Source organism: Stegostoma tigrinum, chromosome 18 (assembly GCF_030684315.1).
Source record: "Stegostoma tigrinum isolate sSteTig4 chromosome 18, sSteTig4.hap1, whole genome shotgun sequence".
Taxonomy (NCBI): domain Eukaryota; kingdom Metazoa; phylum Chordata; class Chondrichthyes; order Orectolobiformes; family Stegostomatidae; genus Stegostoma; species Stegostoma tigrinum.
The window spans coordinates 30,916,622-30,943,709 of record NC_081371.1 but is presented as its reverse complement, the minus strand read 5'-3'; the positions used below and the strand labels follow the sequence as shown (position 1 = coordinate 30,943,709).

The 27,088-nt window shown below is 40.0% G+C and overlaps 1 protein-coding gene across 10 annotated transcripts in view; it reads left to right on the top strand.

Annotated features, from left to right (window-relative positions):
* Nucleotides 1-27,088, top strand: part of immp2l (inner mitochondrial membrane peptidase subunit 2) — a 507,249-nt gene that overhangs the window by 24,411 nt on the left and 455,750 nt on the right. Inside the window, exon 4 of one of the 10 annotated variants that reach the window (XM_059652432.1) lies at nt 23,379-23,467. The exons of the other annotated variants lie outside the window; for them this stretch is intronic. Within the exon in view, the coding sequence (XP_059508415.1) occupies nt 23,379-23,430 (52 nt within the window). The 3' untranslated portion in view covers nt 23,431-23,467. Of the gene's footprint in view, nt 1-23,378; nt 23,468-27,088 lie in introns of those variants that run through there. 10 annotated transcript variants of the gene reach the window in all.

Below are 27,088 nucleotides of genomic sequence, written 5' to 3'. Positions count from 1 at the left end.
CACACTTCTTCCTAGGTGCATATTTTATGAGGTGAAATTCATAGTTACAAAATATATTGAAATCATTCTGTTCCTGATTGCTAAAGAATACGTAAGATGATGTTTCTATGTTTAAGCCAGCTGCTGCTAGTTCAACGGCCTTTGTTAAAAGCTTAACTGTGTTTGTGAACCCCAGTTAAGGCTTTGCGTTGTCTGAACACTCCTGGAACGCCGCAATGAGAGAACGTGTTGCTTTTAGATTTGCATTTTAAAAAATTTGCTTAAAGGATGTGGGCATCCATGGCAAGGACAGCATTTCTGAACATCCTTCTTTTTCCTTTGGAAGGCGATGGTGAATGCCTTAGCGAACCACGTCAGTCAACATGGTACGTGTGTACCCATTGCCACGTTAGGAAAGGAGCCTGATGATTTTGGCCCTGTGACAGTGAGACATGCTGATATATTTCCAAGTCAAATGGCATGTGATTTGGAAGGGATATGATGGGTTGCCATTTGCAACCCTTGTGATTCTAGATGTTACAGATAACAGATTTGAAAGATACTGTTGCACCAGCCTTGATGTGTTCTGCAGTCCTTTTTGCAGAGCTCCCAACCTGCTCCCATAGTGAAATGCTGATGGATAGTGTGAATATTTCATGTAGTATATGGCATGACAATCATTACTCGAAATATTAGCTTGCATTCTCTTCGTGCATGCTGCCTGACCTGCTGTGATCTCCAGCATTTTTTGTTTTCAGTCATGACAGTCATTAGGTCTGTTTTGTCCCTGGAAGTTGTTGATTATTTTTGTCAATTTTTGAAGCTGCCATCATCCAGGTAACTGGACAGTATTGTATCACCCTCCTCACTTGTAAAGTTACCACAGTCTTACCAGAACATAGGACTGGTGATGGGTTCACCTGAGGGTCACCATGCCTCAGGCGAGGGGAGAGGTTGAGAAGGAGACAATTCAGGGTAATCTCAGCTAGTGCGGGAATTGAACTCACACTGTTGGTGTCACTGTGCATGGCAAACCAACCGTCCAGCTAACTGACCCCCATTCCTGACCTTTACCTTATGGATGGTGATTAGGCTTTGGGGAGTCAGGAGGTGAGTGATTCCTTCCAGAATTCCTGCATCTAACTCTCCTTTGTAGCTATAGTATTTGAATTTCAATTATGGTTAAATTTATGGTCTGTGGTAATCACCAGGATGTTGATTATGGAAGGGAGGCGGAGATTTCATGATTGTCATCTCATTAACAGTTACGGGGAGATTATTAGATTCTCTCTTGTTGGGGATAGTCATAGTTTGGCCGTTGTGCAACACAGATGTTGCTTGTCAAATATTTGCCTTGATTGTTGTCCAGATTGTTTTGCATTTGGGCACAATGCGTCATTATCTGATGAATTGTGAACAGAGAACTAAATATTGTGCAATCATCAATGACTATTGGCACTTGTAAATCAATGATGAAAGAAAAATCTTTGATGAAACAGTGAAGATGGTAGACCATAGAATACTGACATCTTTCAGGTGACACTATTTAAATAATTTTTTAAGTGGCTTTGTCAATATTCTTTCTTAATCACTAACATGAAAAAAAAGTACAAGGTTTTGGGAACATTGCATCTAGAATACTATGTGGACTTTGGCCTCCTTATCTAAGGAATGTCTTAAAGGAGGTGAAACAAAGGCACAGCAGATTGTTTTCTCAGATGGTATGACTGTCCTAGAAAGAAAGATTGAGCAGACTAGGTCTATATACTCTGGGATTTAGAAGAATTAGAAGTGATTTAATTGAAGCACATAAAATTCTTAAAAGGCAAGCCCAAATAGATAAAAACCAAAAGAATACTGTAGGTAAGATGGGCTTGAGATCGGTATGACAGGTCAGCACAACATCGAGGGCCGAAGGGCCTGTACTGTGCTGTAATGTTCTATGTTCTATGTTAACTATGAATGCTGTAAATCAGGAACAAAAACTGAGGTTCTGAGGAAGCTTGAGAAGGAGTTCAGAGGAAGGGTCACCGGACCCGAAATGTTAACTCTTTAAGCCCAAATAGATTTTCTGAAGAAGGGTCCAGATTCGAAACATCAGCTTTTCTGCTCCTCTGATGCCACTTGGCCTGCTGTGTTCATCCAGCTCTACACCTTGTTAACCCAAATAGATGTTGTGGGACTGTTTCCTGTAGATAGAAAGTCTAGACCTAAGTACCATCATTTCAGAATTAGTGTTAGACGTTTAGGACTGAAATAAAGAGAAATGCATTCACTCAAAGGGTTGTAGATTCGAGGAAGAGACACTTAGACTCAAAACGTTAGCTTGCTGTCTCTACATGGATGCTACCTGATCCGCTGTGATCTTCACCATTTGTTGTCTTCATTTGTAGATGGGTGAAATTCTCTGCCACAGAGAGCTGTGGATGCTTAGTCATTGATTTTGTTCAAGACAGAAGTTGATAGATTTTTGTAATTAAGGGATATGGGATTGATCGCATTGGAATATGGAGTTGAGGTGGAAGTTCAGTTATGATCTCATTGGATAGTAGGGCAGGCTCAAGGGACTAAGTGGCCTACTTCAGCACCTGTTTCTTGTGTTCTCATATTGTTATGTTACTAGTTATTTTGATATTGAGTTACACAGTTAACTTTCTCATAAGTATCATTTTGTGGACAACTTTGAACTTTTAATGTAAGGGATGCAAAATAAATGAGAAGTGGCAGATTTCCAGCTCAATTAATGCATATCTCCCTTCCATAATGTGGCATAAATGTTATGGTGGACTCTAGAATGACTTGCCTTCAAATGTAAAGGACTGCCATCAGTTTATTTACATTGGATCCACCATTTGGATTTTGTCCTTAACTGCAGGGGCTAATAACGTGTCAGACTTCTATATTGATGAGAATTTATGGCCAGAATAATACAAGTTAGAAATGTATCAGAGATAATAGGAACTGCAAATGCTGGAGAATTTGAGATAAGAAGGTGTAGAGCTGGATGAACACAGCAGGCCAAGCAGAATTAGAGGAGCAGGAAAGGGGAAGGGGGTTCTGAAATAAATAGGGAGGGGGGGAGGCAGATTGAAGGTGGATAGAGGAGAAGATCTGTTCTGAAACCTCAGGGGATCTCTCTTCCCCTCCCCCATTTCTGATGAAGGGTCTAGGCTCGAAACGTCAGCTTTCCTGCTCCTAAGGTTCTGCTTGGCCTGCTGAGTTCATCCAGCTCTACACCTTGTTTTCTCGGATTCTCCAGCATCTGCAGTTCCCATTATCTCTGATACAATTTTAACCTCACTGCGAAGCCTCTCCTAAGGATGCCTACCCTGAAGAAGTTACCCTCCTCCCTCTGGACAAACCTCAAGGTGTCTCTCTTCCACTGCAGCTCCACCTCTCTTCTCTCTATCCATCTTCGGTCCGCCTCCCCCTCTCTCCCTATTCATTTCAGAACCCCCTTCCCCTCCTCATTTATGATGAAGGATCTAGGCCCGAAACGTCATCTTTTTTGCTCCTAAGATGCTGCGTGGCTTGCTATGTTCATCCAGCTCTACACCTTGTTAACTAAGTTAGAAATGTGGTATTTTAAGAATGTGTGTTGAAAATTCAAATTGAATCAGTTGGTTTGGTGTTTGGATATTTACTTCGAAACATATGCAGATGGACCTAGTTGATTATAACACTGACAGTTCAGGTGTGGATTCAGACAATTGGAGTGTCATGTTGTTTTAAGTCTTTTTAACAATTTTTTAGAATAAAAATCATATTATTCTTTATTTCTGGAAAGAAGTTGGTATGTTCCACTTCAACTTTAAAGTCTTTATTTAGTTTTACTAATCTACTAGGTGAATCTATGACTTTATAGTAATTTTGCTCTTTTTTGTATGTAATGGCGAATGCAATTTCTGGATAGTTTTTTACATTTGTAGGGATTTTCATCCGGAGGCTGAAGTTCTGCATGAAGCCACAAGATGGCACTGCTTAGCTGATTTGGAGCTGGCAGGAATGAAGCTCCTTCGTGCAGTTTTAATAAGCAAGTATTCGAAGCATTGGTGTAATCTGATACCAATTCTTTAAACAGAAGTTAAGTTAAATTAACACATTAGGCTACTTGCTAGGTCAGTTAAAAATAAAGTTCGTCTGTATGTTCAGTGAAAGTGGAAGATTGTTATACTTTGGAGTGCACAGACATGATGGTTTCAGTTATTTTTGATGATTTATTTTTGCTATTGCTGCAAATTAGGAAATGTAATACTAAATAATTGTTGTAGTTAGTGTTCAAAAGTATTTTGACTAGCATGATCTACAATAATTATACAATTTTATTTATGCTTTGGTTTATTGGCAAAATCTATTCTTTCATCAGGGTTAGTTAAAAATTTTGTCAGTAATTTTCCAGGTTTGTACTTTCAGCTATCTCCCCTCAATCTTATATCTGCAATATGCCAATTTTGATCATCAAATGTTTATGTGGGGAATTAGATCTTCAGGATTCTGACTGTACTCATTATTTCTACCATAATGATGCTCCCCCCCCCCGACATTTCTTGCATCTTACAATCATTATCAAACCTCACTACTGTCTGCACCCTAGGATATCTATTAATAGACCAAACTATTTGCCTATAATGTACATTTCCAGTACACATTCACATTATTTATTGTGTTATGATGTTTGGTCTCATCTTATATCTCAACATTTGTAAGGTGTCAACATTTCATTGTCACCCTCCTTTGATTCAATGTAAACTGCAAATTTTCACATCAGACACCCTTGCTGTCTGTCCAAATTATTGACTTATTGGAACAGAGCAGCAATTGGCCCTGAACCATGTGGAACATTATTGTGCAGTTTGAATGTTGTCCTTAACAGGTTAAGATATATAAAGAGGACAGCTTGGGGCCTAGATAACTGGCGGCATGTCTATCAGTGGCTGGAGCACTTATACAAATCAGAATGCATGAGTGTCCAAAATTAGGAGTATAGACGTTTTGAAAGTTGCACCAACTGGGGATCATTACAGAGATGGAGAGTTACAAACTTTGTGGGATTTTTAAATAAGGATGAGATTTTAAACAATAACCGAAAGAACAGTGGATGCTGTAAATCAGGAATAAAAACAGAAGTTGCTGGGAAGGCTCAGCAGATCTGGCAGCATGGATGTTTTTGTTGTAATAAGATTTTAACGACCAGTTGTTACTTAGTTGGGAGGCAACGTATGAGAGACAGCATAGCAGTGGGATGTGGTGGGAATTTAGGGGTGAGAAGTGGAGGTTTGGAGGGTGGAGTGTGTGGGACCTGTCAGGACTGCGTTGAAATGGTCAAGTGTTTAGGTAACTAAGGTACAGATGACAATTTCAGTAATAGATGAGATGAGTCAGGACTGACGTCTGGCAATGTTATGATGGTGGAAATGCACTATTTTAGTGATGGCATGAATATTAAGTCAAAAGCCCATTTTGGAATTAGAAGTAATCACAGTAAGTACCTGACCTTTTCATTTTGGTTAACTATACAATAAATTCTCTTCTGTATTGTGTTAGTGTCAAGGGATAATTTTCTAAAACAGAAGTTTGGAATGTACATGTACAAACATTTCTGGATCTTTTATCAGACTTTTTTTAAAATCAAAAAATATATTTGACTGTAAGTAAGTCAGCGGATGTGCTTAATAGCATATTAATTGCTTAGAAGTAGAGCAGCAAAAGAAGTTTCTGGAAATTCTAAATGAAACTGAATAGTTTAGAGTAAGGCTAATAAATAGGAATGTGATTGAGGAAAGAATAATTGATTTTGATTTTTATTGTCAGACATACTCAAGTACAAAGGTACAGGAGTACATGACAAGTGTATAATGTCGCCACACAGGGGTACAAGTACCTAAGTACAGAATTTTATCAACAAGGTAGAAAGAAAGATCAAAGTTAAAAGTTATACATTGCAGTGATTATGGTACAGTGACACGTTGTAACTTTTAAGTAAACAAAGAAAACAGGCTGAAAGCTCAAACATTACAGTCAATCTTAAGTGCTGTCAGATCTTATCAATGTTGATGGCAATAAGATTGTAGGTTTACTAGAGCAGGCTGTAGGACATTGTTTGAAATAATTGCAAAAAAGAATTGGCCATCGGAAACTAGCAGAAGTCAAAATGTGTGTATAACTTGATGATCGGGATTACAACCTGTTGAAAGACTTAGAAAGGAAGTAACAGATACTTTGGCCACAATTGTGCAGTTCTTTTTGGGTTTGTCATTTTAAGTAATTAGACCCACACACAGTTTGGAGACAAATCATTTATAATTAAAGTGTGTTTCTGTATAACTTCTCACCTTAGACATAGCATCAGAAAAGTCAGGCAGATTGATATTCCTAAACAGTTTTAACAGGTTTTTCTGGATCAGAATCTGACCCTGATGTAAGAAAGGCTGAACCATACATTGCTTTTTTGTAGTTTCAGCAACGTCAGGACTGGAAAGAGGATTTGAGAAGGCTGCTCCCTCCCGGCTCTCAAGATCCTTTTGTAGATCTAAGGGACTGAAGTGAACTTGCTGTATGAATAGGACGAAGAGGCCAACCAAACTAAATAAGCATAGAAATAATGGGAACTGCAGATGCTCAGTTCACAATAAACAATTGTACCTCCCAGTAGCAAACCATTTTAACTCCCTCTCCCATTCCTCAGATGACATGTCCATCATGGGCCTCCTGCACTGCCACAGTGATGCCACTCGAAGGTTGCAGGAACAACAACTCATATTCCGCTTGGGAACCCAGAAGCCCAATGGTATCAATGTGGACTTCACCAGCTTCAAAATCTCCCCTTCCCCCACTGTATCCCAAAACCAGCCCAGCTCGTCCCCTCCCCCCACTGCATCCCAAAACCAGCCCAGCCTGTCCCCGCCTCCCTAACCTGTTCTTCCTCTCACCTATCCCTTCCTCCCATCTCAAGCCGCACCTCCATTTCCTACCTACTAACCTCATCCCACCTCCTTGACCTGTCCGTCTTCCCTGGACTGACCTATCCCCTCCCTACCTCACCACCTATATTCTCCTCTCCACCTATCTTCTTTTCTCTCCATCTTCGGTCCGCCTCCCCCCTCTCCCTATTTATTGCAGAACCCTCCCCACATCCCCCTCTCTGATGAAGGGTCGAGGCCCGAAACGTCAGCTTTTGTGCTCCTGAGATGCTGCTTGGCCTGCTGTGTTCATCCAGCTCCACACTTTGTTATCTTGGATTCTCCAGCATCTGCAATTCCCATTATTTCTGATACAGCACCTAAGATGTTCTCCAGTCCTCCAGAAGGCCAGGGAAGGTGAATGGTATAATACTTAGAGATTCTAGGCCCCTTACTCTGATTTTCCTAACAATTTCCTGCACAGCACTCCTCAAACCAACACATATTGCAGGCTTTACTCTGAAGTCATTCGTTGATTCTATCACATATTACGCAACACCAAATTTAATATAATCAGTTCTCTGGTGGGTTCCAGAATATGCTGTTCTGAGAAACTGTCTCAAATGTATTTATGATTTCCACATCCAGGCTACTACTACCAATCTGACTTTACCTATTCATATGGAGTTTAAAATTACTTATGATTTTAGTTGATTTTAGTTGTTCCTTTATCAGAGGCACCCAAAACTTTTTATTTATACTATGTCCTGCAATGTGATCACAGAGAGGGGGCAATGATTTGGTTGCAACAGGCGAGAAAATTAAACAGAACACGTTGGAATGCTAAATGTTTGCCTTAAACCTTTAAACAGTGTGATACAGTCAAAAGCCAGGTCCATTTTGAGAAACAGCGAACGAAGAAGATACCACTATGGCGATGCATAGAAGCTCTGGTTTGTGTTATTAACCAAGCAGGATGCTGCTAAGAGTTGTCTATGTTTACTGGCTCATTGGACAGTGCAGTTGTAAACTGTGTGCTCCAAATGAGCAATTATAATAATTCTTGCATCATTTTCTTGGAATCAGTCTCAGCCAATGTAAGCTTCACAGAGACTATCCCCACCAGTTTAACCAGAACGATGATTAGCAGTAAATAATAATTATCTTTATTAGTGTCTGGAAAAGGGCTATTAAAGTTATCCCCAGCTATTCCTGTGAATTTAGTAGCTGTCATTTAATAGTTTTATACACTTTGAAACTTTGAGTAAGACTTTATATAATGAGTCCAGATTATACCTAGCATATGCGCCGCAACATAGCCGTGATGCTAACTAGCTGAAATCATCATACCTTCAATTGGAGCAATCCTTGGCAGGAGTGCAATGTGCAGACAGAATCCAAAATTTGGGACTATTTTTCACCTTTTAAGCGAAAAATCTAAAAAGGCAATCACTTGCAGCATCAGGTGTTCTGCTTCAATGTCATATCATTCAATTTTTATAGCTTTCTCAAAAGCATTAACAGCAGGAGACGCCGATGGCCCTGAACTATATCAATGATATCATTGGGTACCCAACTTTACAACATGTTCATTTTTCTGGCAGTTGCCTGCAACACAGCATTAAGGATAAAGGAACAGTGTCTCCTATGTCATTGTAATGCTATCAGTCCATACTCGTTTGTCAGAAAACAAAGTGGCTAATTCTCTTGGGAAATGCAGCAAATCGTTTTTTTCCAGCACATTGCCAGAGGCCTGTTTGACAATTAATTTCAAACTTCCTTTCAACATCCTTGGGTAAAGTCATTTCTCTAAATAATTACTAGTTATATTGTATTATATTTTACCTGTCTGTTGTGAAGAACGTACGGTCAACTACTGTTGCGATATTGCTATCTCTGGTTCAGTGGATCTGTCTTATCGGCTTTTATCTAAACATGTTTCTGAGAAGGGGTAGTAGGAACTGCAGATGTTGGAGAATCTGAGATAGCAAGGTGTAGAGCTGGATGAACACAGCAGGCCAAGCAGCATTAGAGGAGCAGGAAGGCTGACATTTCAGGTCTAGATCCTTCTTCAGAAGAAGGGTCTAGGCCCGAAACATCAGCGTTCCTGCTCCTCTGATGCTGCTTGGCCTGCTGTGTTCATCCAGCTCTACACCTTGTTATCTCATGTTTCTGAGAAGCTTTCCTTTCATTTTGGGACACCCAGCATCTGTCAACAAAATGTATTTAATTATGGTAGCCTATTATGACTCTTTACTGACAACTTCTCACTTAATGGATAGTAAGGATTTTATATTCCCTGCCAGAAGAATGACCACCTAACTAACACCAATTGCAAGGGTAGATTGTATTCTTTAAGCTTCAATGTTTTCCACTGTTCTTTGGTATATTGTATGTTGAAACTGAAACTGAGATTGAAGTTTTACTTGTAAATTCTCTCTGATGATTGGCAAGGTAGAAATACTCCTGTTAAATGCTGTAACCTACAATCGCATTTCACAAAACTTAAATTAGACCTTAAAATTATTTTGAGATTAAAAGGACAACATAAAGAAACCATGTAGCAAACAAGAATGAATTACAAATGCACTTACAAAGCCTGAAGGAAATTAAGTCTCCAAAATTCTAGTTTCAACCTCTTTTTCAACTCTTTTCCAATACTACTGTCATGAACTACAGCTTCCAATAATTTTTTGGATGTTAGGTGTTGTGGGAATTTCTGGGGTCTGATAATCGCTCCTGACCTCTGCCTCTTATCCATAGAGAGTGACCGGAGATCTTTCGAATGTTAAAATGATGTTTGTTACTAGCTATAGTAAGAGACTCCGTCTAAACATCTAAAAATGAAGGCTGGAGACCCCAAAGAAAGGATTGTAGAAGCAGTTACACTTGGATTTGGTCATAAGAAATCAATAGTTATCTGAATAAGTATCTAAATCTAAAGCATGATTACTATTGATTAGGTTCACATAATGCACAGTATGAGTATATTTAACCTATTACTACATTGGTACACCTATCTAAATGTAAAGTATAGTTAGTGTGAAGGTATGTACGTAATTTATTGCACTAAAGGCTCCATTTGTCCTTAACATAACGGTTTATGTCTGACTTGTGTACATCAATTGTTCTTCCCTATCCGATATCCTTGGTGTTTTCAAGTCTCAGAGGTTCAATGAATATGCAATCTCTTTGTCTGGCTGGGAGCATTGTCTTTACTATTTCTTTGCTATCTTGCAGACAAGTTTGCTCCTAGAACAAATAGTCCCGTGTACTGTTTAATGGCCAGTTTTGTGTCTTTGAGTTTATCCGCAGCCAGCAGCTCACAACTGTGCATCATTAAATGTTGCTCTTCAAGTTATTGTGTTTTTTTAAAAACTCTTTCAGGAGGTTAACTCATATTGCCAATGTACAACATCGTATTAATCATGAAATTAATTATAATATGTTAACAAAAGATGAGTTTTTGCCCTGATAAGCAAAAATCACCTGGAGAGTTGGATGTCTTGTTCAAAATGAGTGATCTTTATCAGATATGAGCATGCAATGGGAATTCCTACTTACACTTCGAACTATAGGGATTCCACAATTACAGTCAGTTTGTCCAGTTATAGAGATTTGCAATGCTTGTAACACAGTATCTAACAAAAAGATATGATTCTACAGTTGGACAACATTTTCTGACTAACCCTGAATCTGTGAATAACTACTTTGGCAGCTAATTTGGGACTGCCAGAGGACTTGCAGTGTGGTGCAATTCCATGTACTGAAATAGGTGTTTGTTAATATACAGGGCCTCTTCTTTGCAGATGGAATGAATGTGTACACACACTGCACATTTTTCAACTGTTCTGATGAGTGCAAATCAAAAAGCTTCGACAAAATGTGTTTCTCAACAAAACTCAACTTCTGCAGTACTAGACAAACTATTTTTGGTTCATTTGCAAAGTTAATCAGACTTGCATCTTACAGGTTTTTGGATTCTTTGTATTGCTAAACAAATGCCTGTAGCAGTTATATTTCTTTATAATGCTAACAAAGTCTCCACCTTATGTGATTGGGTCTTAACCTTGAATTAATTATGCCTCACCCTTTGAATGCTTATAACAATGCCACCCCTCTGCTGGGCAGTCTGCCTGCTGTGTAAAACTTAATTCATCCATATGGTTGATTTCTTTCCCTTTGCAGCATCTCTTGATCCCCTTCAATCCTAATTGTAAAGACACACAAATTCAAGCACAAACATCATGCACACAAATATAATTTATTTATTCCACATACAGAATTGAATAGCACATGCTTTCAAAGGAAAGAAAACAAATAATTATGTCATACTGAACATCAGTCTGCTTTAAAACCACCTAGACCAAAATAGACCAAAAAGGGTTATGTAGACACTGGTCGGCACACACACGCAACTGCAAGAATCTGATCAGTTTGTTTGTCTCTCACTCTAGAACAGGAATAAGGAATTGCTAAACCACAGTTAACAGAGTCAACTGCTGCCTTTTATAATTGGTCTTCAATGAATATTCTGAGCTGATTGATATCTGTTCTGTTTTCTGATGCCCGTGGCCCATGATACATAGGTCTACATTTCATCTAATGTGCCTCAATCCAATCTCCTTCCTTCTGGTGGGGCTGAATAAATTCCTGAGTTTACAATCGACAGCAATAATTTATTCTCTTCTGTCTCATTAAAACAATGGAGTTCCGTCTTTTGATAAATGTGGAGTGACCATATGGTTCTTGCCCTTATGTCAATTTTCCACCCTGAAGATGAGCTTCTCAAGCTTCTTAATTAAATGTGACTATAAATTCTTTTTCTAACACTCCCGAGCCCTATGCTGGTCCTGGATGTTGAACTCTTTCCTCCAGTTCTTCAGTGAGCACAAATAATCCCTCTCTTCTACTGTAACTTACCTCTGAAATTACCAGTGATTCTGTTGTGTAATGCCTGGCTTAACCTGTTCTTGTACTCTGACTGTAAAATCCTCAACATTATATTTCTAATACTAAATTTGGTTGCACCTCTGTTTCAGTCATTTCTGGCCCATCATTGTCTTCCCCCTACACTTATATAACTGCACAATATACCTTGAGGCACTGCACTTTTTCAGCTTACCCGCTTCCTCCATATTGCCAGCATTGTATTGACACTCATTAATCGCACTCTGAAATAGGCATTGTTTAAAAGTTTAGAAGCAATGCTGTCTAATATCTTAACCATTCATTTTTATCACAGCTTATTCTTTTACCTTGTACCAAAATAATACAACATTTTCAGACATCTTCACGTACATTATCATTATCATTATAGGTATGTGAAGAGAAAAATGTTGTTGAAGTTAAACCTTACAGTCAAAAATGGGAATTTATAATGGAAAACAAAGAAATGGCTGAGCAGCTAAATACGAACTTCGGTCTGTGTTCACAAAGAGCTACACAAATAACATATAAGAAATGCTTTGAACCACAGGGTTTAGTTAGAGGATATCAGTATTAGTAGGGAAATGGTGTTGAGGAAATTGATGGGATTGAATCCCCACAGTCTGATAATCTCCATCCCAGTGAATTTAGGAAGTGTCCCTAGAATACTGAATGCATTGGTGGTCATCTTCTAAGGTTTCATAAACTCTGGAACAGTTCCTACGCGTTGAAAGCTGGCTCATATAACTCTCTGTTAAAGAAGGCAGGCCAAGAGAAAATCAAAAAACTAGTCAGCCTGATGTCAATAGTGGGAAAGCGAGAGAGTCCCTTTATAAAAGAGTTAGCATCTGACCACTTGGAAAGCAATGGCAGGATCGGAAGAAGTCAGCACAGATTTATGAAAAGGGAAATCAAATTTGACAAATCTGCAGGAATTCTTCGAGGATGTAACTTATGGAGTTGATGAAGGGGAGCCAGTGGATGTGGTTCATTTGATCTTTCAGAAGGCTTCCAACAAAAGTGTCACGTAAGAATCTAGTGTTAAAAAATTAAAGCACATGGGACTGGGAGGTGTGTTGTGATAGATAAAAATCTTTTGGAAGACAGGAAACAAAGAGTAGGAATAAACAGGTCTTTTTCCAAATCGAAGGCAGTGCCTAATAGAGTATCACAGGGGTTAGTACTAAAACATCAACTATTTACAAAATATGTTAATGTTTTGGATGAAGGAACTAAAAGTAATTTCTCAATTTGCAGATGACACAAACCTGGGTGGGAGGGTGAGCAATGAGGAGGATGCAGAGATGCTTCAGTGTGATTTGAACAAGTGAGTATTTGTGCAAATACATGATAGATGCAGCATAATACGGATAACTGTAAGGTTACCTACTTTTGTAGCAAAAAAAGACACATTAATATCAGGGGACACACTATTGTCAGGGGAATGTGCAATGTCTTTGTACACTAGTTGCTGCAGGTATATACTCAGGTGAAGAAAACAAATGGTATGTTGGCCTTCATAGTGAGGTTTCAAGTACAGGAGCAGGGGTGTCTTGCTGCAATTACACAGGGTATTGGTGAGAACACACCTGGAATATTGTGTGCAGTGTGGGCCATCTATCGAAGGAGTGTTGCTCTTGCTATTGATGATTTCAAGAAGGAGTTGGATATAGAACTTGGGGCTAAAGGTATCAAAATATTTGGTATTGGAGGGAAGCAGGAACAGGCTGTTGAGTCAGATGATAGTCATGATTGTCATGGCAAAGCAGGCTTGAAGGGCCGAATGACCTATTCCTGCTCCTATGTTTCATTATTATGATTGAATCCTCTTTCTTTCTCCTTCTCTGTGTTGATTGTCTCTTGCTGTTCTTTCACTCATCAACAGTTTTGATCATGGAAACTATTTTCCTTAAATATTTTGTCATTATGTACTAGCTCTTGGGTATTGTCATCAGGATCAACAATTTCTGGTAAAAACAAATGATACTTTTTCAACAGTATATCAGCAGTTGTCAGGGATAGTATTAAATATACCTATACACCAGAGAAGTAATTTAGGCATCACTCATTTTTCCAGTGGTTTAAGTTAAAAGAAACTGTTAAATTGATGAACTGCCTGAGGAAAATGGTTACAGATTAATGAATGAAATACTGTATTAAAGATGCTGACATCATAATGACTGAATGCATTTAAATTTACTGCACTTCAGTATTCAGTGTCAGCAAAATCGACCCTCTGTGCCATTTCTGTGATTTGATTTAAGCATAATATTGTTTCAGGTATGATAAAAATGTTCACTGCAGATTAAAACAACATGAATTAAGTGTTTTCTATTTTGCAGATAGTCAATGATGTGTATAAACAATTAGTTACTTGTGGATTTACATGTTGTTTCAGCTAGGAAAACATTCTAAACATCTTCCGTTAGGATTGGACTGAAGTGTCTATAATTGGTACATTAATGGTACTGTCAGTATGTCCAACAAAGAGTGTAACAATTACATATACTGTTCTTTAAGTTTTATTACAAATGTTGGATTTTATATGCAATAAAAGGAGAATCAGCTGTTACTAATTAATTCTTTAAGCAAGTTTTGGCGACAGAGCCAATTACATGTTTTCTTTATCTACCATACAAAATGGCAATTAGTCACCAGTGTTAATGCAGTCAAGGTGTGACCTTTACAACAGCACATATGGTTTAATAGGATCAGTAATGATTTCCTGTTCGTATGCTATTGATTTTCTTTTGCACAATCATTTGTTGCTTGAATGCCATTTGCTCATCTCTTTAGGCAATACATTACATAAGATTTTTACATCAGTAGGTCTTCATATACTTAATTTGCAAAAATGAAATCAATTAGAAAAAGGCTGCTTCTAACTTAGAGCCACATTTTTAGCTTACACATTATATTCATTGGGGATGTGACTGTGGCTGCCGGCGTTAATAAAAGCTGCCCGTCAAGACCTAGTGAGCTATGTACAGTAGATTCCACGTATCCCCATGTACTTATGTTGCCAGCTAAAGGTGGCCTTTGACATTGAGCAGTAATAGCATCAAGCTGACTGAATAGCCAATCATATTGAAGAACTCTTCTAGTTAACAAACCAGGAAATAACAATAAAGATATTGTTTTAGAATTTCATGGAAAGCAAATGAAAGGTTAGAGTATGCACGAGGGATTAAAATAGATACTAAAATACTAAATAAACTTTAAAAATAAATTCACTTTCGTGATTTTAAAAATCTAGAATTTTTAACAAATATTGAGAAATTTGATAAACTAAATTCACATTTAGAGACTATCAGGACTGCAGCATTTATTTTTCAATATTATTTACGATTTAGTAAGCTGTTAATGAGACTACACCTCATCCAATTAGGCTCAATTTATTTAAGGAACATTGCAATGAGAATAACATGCAAGAAGAGTTAATTCATGTCAGTTCAGTGATTTTTAATCAACTTCTAACTGCAAGGACTTCAGCAGTGAAGGATCTGGAAATGATTGACAGTAATTTATGGATCTGCAACGACCTCTGCATACGTGGACATTAAGAATTGCTGAATTTTACGGTAATGATGGATAATGCTGACAGTTACACCATCATTACAACTGCAAAACCCAAGATGAACTTGTTTTGTTTTAAAGTTGCTTTCACTGATTATGCTTTTTTGTTGTGGTTACAGAATATTCCACAAATGCAATTAAAATTTCAGAAAATTCTGCTGATCTTATTTAATCTTCATATTATGGAGAATATTTACTGGAAAAGGAAGGGTGATGTAGAATTCAGCAGAGCCACTGTACTAAATTTCAATGAAATGTCATTGAATTCCATTTAAGGAAAGCTTTTAAATGCCCTATAGAAAAAGAAACTATTCTGATATAAGTAGTCCAGATATAAATATCTGAACCACCTGCTGCAAATTTACTTCGGTAGATATTTGAAAGTTGCAAATTAGTTTCTACCTGCAGATCATCCATGATGACTGTGAACAAGCCTGTGTAGGTCAGCAACTAGAAATCTGCATTGCAAGCTTACAGCTAACTGCTAAGCTTATGTGTTGTTAGACAAAATGAATAGCATTGCTTGTACCAGCACTGCCTTAGATCACAACACTGTCGTTAAAGTCCAGACAGCTACTTACAGCAGAGCTGTAATTTGAAGTGAATGTATGGATGTACAGGTGCAATATGATATCTGAGGAGATAGTATGAAGGTATGATGACATTGTGATTTAAGGTGAAGGTAAAGAAGCCCTGCAGAACACTTTAAATTTATGAGAATACTGTGGTACCATTCATTATTTTGACATCATGCTCACCTGATTTGAAACAGCTTCAGTGAAGAATAGTTAGAAAGCTCTGTCTAATGACTGCCAGTTTTGCATGCAGAATTGGGGGTCTTACATCTGGTTAGCTTTTATTAATAGAGGGATCGTGTTCCGGAACCAAGAGGTTATGGTGAAGCTGTACAAAACTCTGGTGCGGCCGCACTTGGAGTATTGTGTACAGTTCTGGTCACCGCATTATAAGAAGGATGTGGAAGCTTTGGAAAGGGTGCAGAGGAGATTTACTGGGATGTTGCCTGGTATGGAGGGAAGGTCTTACCAGGAAAGGCTGAGGGACTTGTGGCTGTTTTCATTAGAGAGAAGAAGGTTGAGAGGTGACTTAATTGAAACATATAAAACAATCAGAGGGTTAGATAGGGTGGTTAGGGAGAGCCTTTTTCCTAGGATGGTGATGGCGAGCACGAGGGGGCATAGCTTTAAATTGAGGGGTGAAAGGTATAGGACAGATGTCAGAGGTAGTTTCTTTACTCAGAGAGTAGTAAGGGAATGGAACGCTTTGCCTGCAACGGTAGTAGATTCGCCAACTTTAGGTACATTTAAGTCGTCATTGGAAAGGCATATGGACGTACATGGAATAGTGTAGGTTAGATGGGCTTGAGATCGGTATGACAGGTCGGCACAACATCGAGGGCCGAAGGGCCTGTACTGTGCTGTAACGTTCTATGTTCTATGTGCTCCCCTGGAGGAGTCTTTGATGTACATTGTTATATAGAGCTGATAATTTCAGGCTGTGAGTTGGTATCTGTACTGGGTCGTAAATTTAGCTATGATGGATGTGAGTTTGCTCGCTGAGCTGGAAGATTAGTTTTCAGATGTTTCGTCACCTTTTTCAGTAACATCAGCAGTGAGCCTCCGATGAAGCGCTGGTGTTATGTCCCGCTTTCTATTTATCTGTTTAGGTTTCCTTGGGTTGGTGATGTCATTTCCTGCATTGGTGATGTCATTTCCTGTTCTTTTTCTCAGAGGATGGTAGAGTGGCTCCAAATCAATGTGTTTGTTGATGGAGTTCCGGTTGGAATGCCAAGCTTCTGGGAATTCTCGTGCGTGTCTCTGTTTGGCTTGTCCTAGGATGGATGTGTTGTCCCAATCAAAGTGGTGTCCTTCCTCATCTGTATGTAAGGATACGTGTGGTAGTGGGTCATGTCGTTTTGTGGCTAGTTGATGTTCATGTATCCTGGTGGCTAGCTTTCTGCCTGTTTGTCCAATGTAGAGTCCAAATAAACTCAGTACTATTGAAAAGATGGTAATCTGGTTTCCTATCTCACCATCTGTTTGCTAGATATTTAACACCTGAACTGCTTTTGTAAATACAGAATTTATAAGGGTAGTCCAGCTGAATTTTCAGATTGTGTTTGGATGGGAGAGGTGAGACAAACAGATCACATTTCAGTCGGGGTCACTGGCCATCATATCAGAGGGGCTAGATCGCACCATTTACAAGTCACAAATCAGGAATGTTATTTTATAGATCGGAGGGATGCAGATCTAACAACATTCCAAAATGTTTGTCACCATTGAACACAAAGCTGCTTGTTTCATAGGCATGTGATAATGGGAACTGCAGATGCTGGAGAATCCAAGATAATGAAATGTGAGGCTGGATGAACACAGCAGGCCCAGCAGCATCTCAGGAGTACAAAAGCTGACGTTTCGGGCCTAGACCCTTCATCAGAAAGGGGGATGGGGTGAGGGTTCTGGAATAAATAGGGAGAGAGGGGGAGGCGGACCGAAGATGGAGAGAAAAGAAGGTAGGTGGAGAGGAAAGTATAGGTGGGGAGGTAGGCCTCCAGGCTTGGGGACCGCTTTGCAGAACACCTCTGCTCGGTTCGCAATAAACAACTGCACCTCCCAGTCGCAAACCATTTCCACACCCCCTCCCATTCTTTAGATGACATGTCCATCATGGGCCTCCTGCAGTGCCACAATGATGCCACCCGAAGGTTGCAGGAACAGCATCTCATATTCGGCTTGGGAACCCTGCAGCCCAATGGTATCAATGTGGACTTCACCAGCTTCAAAATCTCCGCTTCCCCCACTGCATCCCAAAACCAGCCCAGTTCGTCCCCTCCCCCCACTGCACCACACAACCAGCCCAGCTCTTCCCCTCCACCCACTACATCCCAAAACCAGTCCAACCTGCCTCTGCCTCCCTAACCTGTTCTTCCTCTCACCCATCCCTTCCTCCCACCCCAAGCCGCACCTCCATCTCCTACCTACTAATCTCATCCCACCTCCTTGACCTGTCCGTCTTCCCTGGACTGACCTATCCCCTCCCTACCTCCCCACCTATACTCTCCTCTCCACCTATCTTCTTTTCTCTCCATCTTCGGTCCGCCTCCCCCTCTCTCCCTATTTATTCCAGAACCCTCACCCCATCCCCCTTTCTGATGAAGGGTCTAGGCCCGAAACATCAGCTTTTGTGCTCCTGAGATGCTGCTGGGCCTGCTGTGTTCATCCAGCCTCACATTTCATTATCTTGTTTCATAGGCATTCCATCCAGCACCTTTTACATTCAATGCCTCAACCCCTGCTGTGCAGTGGCAGTACCATCTATAAACTGCACTGTAAAACTGATTGACGCTGTGTGGTCAGCACCTTTCAAACCCATGACCTCTCCCAGCTGAAAGGATAAAGATAGCCAATACATGGGAACTCAATCACCTGCCAAGTTCATCTCTGAGTCTGACACCATTCTGGTTTGGAACTAGATCTGTTTCTTGAACAAATTTGATAACTGACTTGCTTCCCACAGTCTTCCAGAGTAGAGAATTCCACAGGTTCAGTTCTATGAATGAAGAAGTTTCTTCTTATCACACTCAGAAGTAGTTTATATGTATCCTGAAACCATAACCCTTTGTCCGCTACAGTCCACTGAGTTGTTGCACAGAATTAAAAGCTGTACGATGGGCTGAATGACCTCCAACTGTGCTGTTGCCTTTCTGAGACTTAATTTAAACTGCTTATCTTGATCTTTTATATGCTTTCCAACCTTGAATCACTATTGATCCAGCACCTTGGTTTGCAATCAGAACTGAAATTCAGGATTTATATATATATATGAATTGGTGTTGTGCATTCTGCCATCCTGTTCAACTTTCAGTACTGAGAGTTTCTGACCTTTGAAGAGATTTTCCAATTGTTTTCCAATTGACCTGTCGTTAAAGTATTAAATAATCATTTGTTTATTTCCAGTGCTGCTACTTATTCCTTCTGTGAACTATAGTCTAGCCCCAGATCTTGGTTTGTTGCTTTGCTGTCCGATACTTTTCCTCTTTTGGGTTGCTGTTCTGTTCTTGTCTTGCCTCATTACACCAACCATTTGTTTATTGGGAGGATTCTGTCATCAGTCACATCTACTCTTTCCATTCCTTCACCTCACCTCCCATTTTTCCTTGCTTCCCAAATGTTACTTGTGACCCAGCTTCTTTGCCACGCCCAGTTTCCCTTCCTGTACTTAACCATTTGCTTATTTTTTTCTTGTCCTCCATTCACTCCTTTATTCTTATCCTTTCATCTCCCACTGTATCCTCACTCCATTGTCATCTTTTTCCCCCAATGTTAACTACGCTCATACTTGCTTTCCTCCTTTCACTTACTTTCTCTATTCATCCTCCTCCTTTCTCCCTTTTCCATCTCACTCCAACAGCACCTCCCTGTTAAAATTCTTAATTTCCCATAGAGATTGGAAGTACTTAATAATATCACATAATGATCGCATTTATTTCCTCCACTGACAGCCCTGTGCTCAAATCATAATTGCTGTGAACATTTATAGCTCTAGGACTGACTCCATCCAGACCACCTAACATTGGAAGGTTTGGAGAGAATGAACATAACTCCCAAATGAATAGTTTAGAAACTTGAGTCCATTCTGCTGCAAATATATCAGTACTCACCCTCAGTAGCCTCACAGATCCTTTGAACCTTTTCCACTGGGAGGATTTGTAGCCTGCTGTTCTCCAAGAGATATCTCCTGTCTTTTCCTTCTGTGTTCTCCTTTTCTCCTGACCACCTGCCTTGTCTTTGCTTCTTCACATTCCTCCCCCTTACTCTTAACTTCAGACCCTCCTTACCGTATGTTAGATTGGTTTCTTCTTCTAATTTGCCCAACATCAGAGTACAATTACACAAAGCTTTAAAGCAGGATCAGGTTATGATGGATAAACCATACTTCGTGGTATGGTATGTGGGAAGTGAGCTGAGGCCTTCAGAACTCACAATCAGTGTGTGTGCTCAGGTATATCACATTTCATGATTCTGTTATCGGTGCAGTAGTTATCACACAACTGAAATGCTAATAACAGCTTTGATCTCTACATTCCTGCATACATTCTTGAATTCATAACACATCAAAGATGCATATAACTGATATCAGAATGACAACGTAGATCTGACAAACATGCACTTAACTCCTCAATTCTTTCCAATCATTATATTACCAGTTATATTGTTCTCTTAAACACAATAGTTATATTGCCCGCACAAGATCTTTCTCGTTTTATCACTATTAAGAACAAATGATCAAATTCATGTAATCCAAACAACTTCACACACACCACCACCCCAGTTAATCTAAAATCTTAAGTCCCATTGGCACCATACATCCATGTTGAGCTGGAAGCTGACTTAACTCACCATACTGTGGTCCCACAGACAAAATGGGATATGGAAGTCTGGAAAGAAATCTCATTTCCATTTCCACCTCTTATTTTGTCCCTCTTTCTCCATCTGCATCCAATTTCCTCCCTTCCTTTTGACTTCCTCCCTAAACCTTTCCCTCCTATTCTTCTCATTTCTAGTTTCTTTCCTTTCCTATTCTCTTCTCCTGTCTTCTCTCCAGGCTATTGTCCTCCAAATATTTAATCACCTTATTTTCTTCTCCCTCCTGCTTCATCTGCTGTCTCCTCCCCCATTCTCCTTACCTACCTCTCCTCTTACCCTGTCCTATTTCTTTTTGTTTATTCCACCTGTTGTCTACTTCTCTCTCTAACCCCTACTCAAATCTTACACATCTCTCCAATCTCTTTGTCCTGTTCCTGACTGCCATTTTTCAGGACCTTTGGAGTCCTCTCCCCATAGCCTTCATCTTCCCTTTGGCCCTTGCTGCCCTCTCCTGTGTTCCCCCAACATAAACATTTCTCCTCCCCCAAAGCTCCCAATTCCTGGTTGAGTCTTGCCCTTTTCTCCATTCACCCTATTGAATTTAGGGATTCACAATCACAGTTGCCTGTGTAATTCATGGAAAATGGTTTGAGGCCAAATATTGTGCTTTTAAGAAGGAGGTAGACATATCACTTGTGGCTTACAGGATCAAAAGATGTGGGGAGAGTGAGATTAGGATATTAAACTCAATGATCACAATGTTCACAATGAATGGCAGAGTGAAGCTTCAGGGGTTGAATGGCCCCTCCTGTTCCTATTTTCTACTTTTATATCGGCAGTCGATGATTTCTAGCAATTTTCTGATAATTGATTATGTTTGTTAAGGAGCAGCAGTTTTGTTATGACGCATTAGTTAATTACATAAAGACCTTGACAATTGGGGATGGTCACTGATACCAGAGAATAAATTGGCTGATGGCACAGAATGTTTTGGTCTCATTAAAGTAGTGGGAGCAGCATCCTGCTGCTTAGGTGACGAGGTAGGGAAGGCTTCCCCAGGTTGACTTCCTGCCCGTTTTCTATCTGCCTGATGAGGACTGCTTGATGAAGACTGCTTTCTGGGCCGGCCTGATGAGAACTGCTGTCGACAAGGTCTGCTTGATGAGAAATGCCCTCTGCTGCTGAGATATGATATTGTTATATCTGTAGGGCAGGTTAGTTTCTGTGTCTCAATTAACTGTATGAACCCTTTTGGCCAACGGCCGTGGGATGATCACTGAGGATGTTAGATTACCATTGTCCCTGGCCCTCTGTTTGAAAGTCAGTTTTCATTTCCTTCAAACAACAAACCCTCTTTATTTTTGAAAACAAAATGCTGATAAAAAAGTACATTTGGCACCAAATGCTAGTTCAATGTGCATTGTGACTGCAGTGTATTTCTTGTAATTCTTCCCGTTTGTCTTCCCTTGCTGGAATTTTAGAAGGTTAATTACTGCTGTAGTAGCTGTAAAATGTATGTTCCTATCTGTACAGTAAACATTCGGAAAATTCTCTTTTTAAGAGCCCCCAGTAACTAACACCCCACTGATTTTCTTTCTTCTCTTTCCACCCAGAATCTCTATCCCTTCCTCCCTGCCCAGACTTGTTTTATGATTCTGTCTTCCCTACCTTCCAATTCCCTCTTCTTCATTTTCATTTCTGCCTCTACCTTCTATTCTCATCAAGATTCCAACTTTGCTTAATCTGATTACTGCACTAAGAGTGGACTCCTTACGGAATTCACCATTACAGATCACCTAATTTGAATGAAAACTGCTGTGCAATACCGTGTTATAATGATCTATCATATCAATATAACGTCAGCATTAAATGTACAAATGTAGAAATTATGATGACCCTCAAATAAATGAGAATTTTAAACACGGTTTTTCAGTGAGATTGTTGATAAATAGTGCAGAGGCATAGTTATTAGCATGGGTCGCAGAACATGTTTCAAAAATGCCAATTGGTAGCATTTCTTGAGGGAATTGTGATCACAACTTCCTATTACAGTCAAGTCAAAACAGTGGAAAATCAATTTTTCAGAAGTGTTCTCATTTGCAACGCAGAGATAATGTTCCGGTGACTCTGGTGTAACCTTTCTGGAGTTTAGATCTTATTAAATGGAAATAGCTATACATTTTACAGTCTCAAGTATCTGTTCAGTGGAAGAGGGACTTCCAGTCACAGCCCTGTAAGAAAATATGACTCAGTAGCAGTAGTATGCAGAAAATAATGTTAAATTCAAGTGATATTCTCAATATAAATTCAGTTTAGTTCCTGAATTGTAACAGTAATACTCTATACATTCAAACTGTGTAATAATTGTAGATATTGAGTTAAGATACAGCTACACTGAATTCTAACATTTTAAAAACTTTCATTTGCAATCTATTATCATATACTTAACGTGACCAAAGCACTTCATGACAATTGAATTGAGTGAACCATTGATAGCATTCAAACTGCTAACAATATGAAACCTAGAGCAATGTGTTGTGCATCCTACCAGGGATCAGGCCACCTCTCAAATTGCTTTATATTCTTTCTCTTTCATGTGTTTTTCTAGATCCCTGCTATGCATTTCTGCTATTTGGCTAAACTACACATTGCAGCAGTGAATTTCACATTCCAACCACTTGCTGGTGTCACTGTAAATATTGTACTCAAGACTCTGAGGGGACCTTGAAGCAAAAACCTTCTGATTAAGGAGCAAATTAAGTTACCAAAATTATACAAAAGTTGGGCAGATGTTGAAGCATTACTTTCATTCATACTTTGTTCATTAAATAATTGTTTAAAAACATTTGTCATGAATAAAACATTTTTTCTTGCATGGTGACCTCATCGGTAGAAATTCTTAGTAATGTACTGTTTGAATAATTAAATATACAGAATGTGATTTGTGACTCTGAGGTTGCCAGGAACCAGACTAAAAAATATTTACTTAACTTCCTTCAAATGGATATGTATCTTTTCTTGCTGGTATTTATTTCCTCCAGCCATTCAAGTCTTTTTACATTTATATCAACTATAGCTCTAATACTTAACAATTATAGGCTATTTCCTTATCTACTTTAGGAGGGGCAGAAAATATAGCTGGCAAAATGCAGGTCCAAATCTGTTGTTGGCGTTTTGGGTTGATAAAAACTTGAAAAGATATATCTAATCTGAAATTAAGTATCAAAATGTAAAATAGTGCTGGTATTGTTTCTTTAAGATATATCAAGTGACAGAAAGTAACTTGGATTTTTAGAAATGTTTTTATTAATTAAAAACTTAAGTCATAAATTAGGTATTAAAGTTATCATGTATGTAAAAACTTACTTTGGATCCAATATTTGCCATGACAGAGATCACCTTTGTTGCAGTCAAAATGCAGAAAAATATATGGAATTTCAAATCTAGCCCTAAACTGTTCTTCTGGCTGGCCAGGGTATGCATTTGGAAAGCTGAAGTACCCACGCGGATATGGCCCCACAATACCTTGTAGGTGGATGCAGGGATCTTTAGGGTAACCAGGTATACTTTGGTTTCGGAGGCTAGGGCTACATTGAATGAAAGTCAGGAGTTCTTTAGGACTGTTAGCTGTGGAGAGGATTGTGCATAATAGTGTTACAACAGTCAAACTTGCCAGGAGGCGTCATTAAATGTCACAGAGTGCTTTTCTTTGGTGTTTAATTGGCAAATAAGACATTTATGTAATTTAACTGTGAATAATATTTGATAATATAGAACTTTAGTATTGCTAAAGGATAATTCTCAGGAAAACCAGTAAAAGGGAAATCCAATATTTATACTTTATAATGGGAGAATGCTGTATAGTTAGAAAGCAGAATGTGATTGGTAGAAGCATTTCCATGGAGAATGCAGCAATTAAGACTGGTCATTAACTGCCAGACTTTGTTTAAATTTTAAATTGACTGGTCAGCTCAGTACTGTGAGAAAAAAAGACACTGATTGGCTGTCACTTGTTTTGCTAAGATACAGTAGAAGTATAGATTGAAGGAGCATTTCCACACGCCTGCTGGATATTGGGTGAGCTAGCATGGCAAGGGAAAGATAACAGATGGTGCGTATGGGAGGACTGAGTTGCCCAGACTTGTTTCATGATTCTGTATTGGTGCTGTACTCACTACAGTGAGTATTCTTCCATTATTTGTCACTGCATATTTCTGTCTGTATATTGCTCGGTTCTCTCTATCACTATTTATCTGGCAGAAGACAACTCGGCTCATTGTGATGTCTTACCAATCTATTGCTGGTTCTTATTCTTCTTTTGCCAACTTGCTGTCTTTTCTCTCTTTAGCTGTCCCAAGGTGCATGTTCTTCATCAATGGATCAACTTTTAACTCATGATATGCAACTTAGGGAAAAGAATGTCTGCTTGGTTGGAAATCCAGCAAGGAGATGTTGTCCATGAAGTGGAAAATGCACAAATATAGAGAGAAATCAGAGTACCAAGATTAGGTTTGGATCTCTTTACAAGTTATGGCACAGGTCTTGTACAGTAATTAAGTTGTAGCTTATTGCGTTTTTTTCACCCATGGGATATGGGCACTGCTGGTTGGCTAGCATTTATTACCTATTCCTAGCTACCCTTGAGAAGGTGATGATGAGCTGCTGTCTTGAACTGCTGCAGCCCATGTGCTGTTGGTAGACCCACAATGCCTTTAGGGAGGGAATTCCTGGATTTTGACACAGTGATAGTGAAGGAACACTGATATATTACCAAGTCAGGATGATGAGTGGCTTGGCGGGGAACTTGCAGGTAGTGGTGTTTCCGTTTATCTGCTGCAGTTGTCCTACTGAGTGGAAGTGAACATGGTTTTGTAAAGTGTATCAGAGATAATGGGAACTGCAGATGCTGGAGAATGCGAGATAACAAAGTGTGGAGCTGGATGAACACAGCAGGCCAAGCAGCATCTTGGAAGCACAAAAGCTGACGTTTCAGGCCTAGACCCTTCATCAGAAAAGGGGGATGGGGAGAGGGTTCTAAAATAAATAGGGAGAGAGGGGGAGGCAAATCGAAGATGTATAGAGGAGAAGATAGGTGGAGAGGAAACAAACAAGTTGAAGAGGCGGGGATGGAGCCTGTAGGTGGGGAGGTAGGGAGGGGACAGGTCAAGGGGGTGGGATGAGATTAGTAGGTAGGAAATGGAAGGAGGGGATAGGTGAGAGGAAGAACGGGTTAGGGAGGCGGGGATGAACTTGGCTGATTTTGAGATGCACTGGGGGCAGGGGACGTTTTGAAGCTTGTGAAATCCACTTTGATACCTTTGGGCTGCAGGGTTCCCAAGCTGAATATGAGTTGCTGTTCCTGCAACCTTTGGGTGGCATCATTGTGGCACTGCAGGAGGCCCAGGATGGACATGTCGTCTGAGGAATGGGAGGGGGAGTTGAAATGGTTAGTGACTGGGAGGTGCAGTTGTTTACTGCAAACCAAGCATAGGTCTTCTGCAAAGCGGTTCCCAAGCCTCCGCTTGGTTTCCCCGATGTAGAGGAAGCTAGTACGGGTAGAGAAGGTGCAGTATACCACATTGGATGTAAAGATGAACATCTGCTTGATGTGGAAAGTCTTCTTGGGGCCTGGGATGGGGGTGAGGGAGGAGGTGTAGAGGCAAGTGTAGCCCTTCCTGCGGTTGCAGGGGAAAGTACCAGGTGTGGTGGAGTTGGAGGGGAATGTGGAGCGGACAAGGGAGTCACGGAGAGAGTATTCCCTCCGGAAAGCTGACAAGGGTGAGGATGGGAAAATGTCGTCGGTGGTGGGGTTGGATTGTAGATGGCGGAAGTGTCGAAGGATGATGCATTGGATCCGTAGGTTAGTGGGCTGGTATGTGAGGATGAGGGGAATTGTCTTTTGGTGGTTATTGTGGGGACGAGGTGTGAGAGATGAGTTGTGTGAAATGTGGGAGACACAGTCGAGGGCGTTCTCGACTACTGTGGGGGGGGGACAGTTGCGACCCTTGAAGAACGAGGCCATCTGAGATGTACGGGAGTGGAATGCCTCATCCTGGGGTCAGATGTGGTGGAGGCAAAGGAATTGGGAATAGGGGATGGAATTTTTGCAGGGGGGTGGGTGGGAGGGAGGAGGTGTATTCTCAGTAGCTGTGGGAGTTGGTGGGCTTGAAATGGATATTGGTTTCTAGGTGGTTGCCTGAGATGAAGACAGAGAGGTCCAGGAAGGTGAGGGATGTATTGGAGATGGTGCAGGTGAACTTGAGGTTGGAGTGAAAGGTGTTGGTGAAGTGGATGGACTGTTCGAGCTCCTCTTGGGAC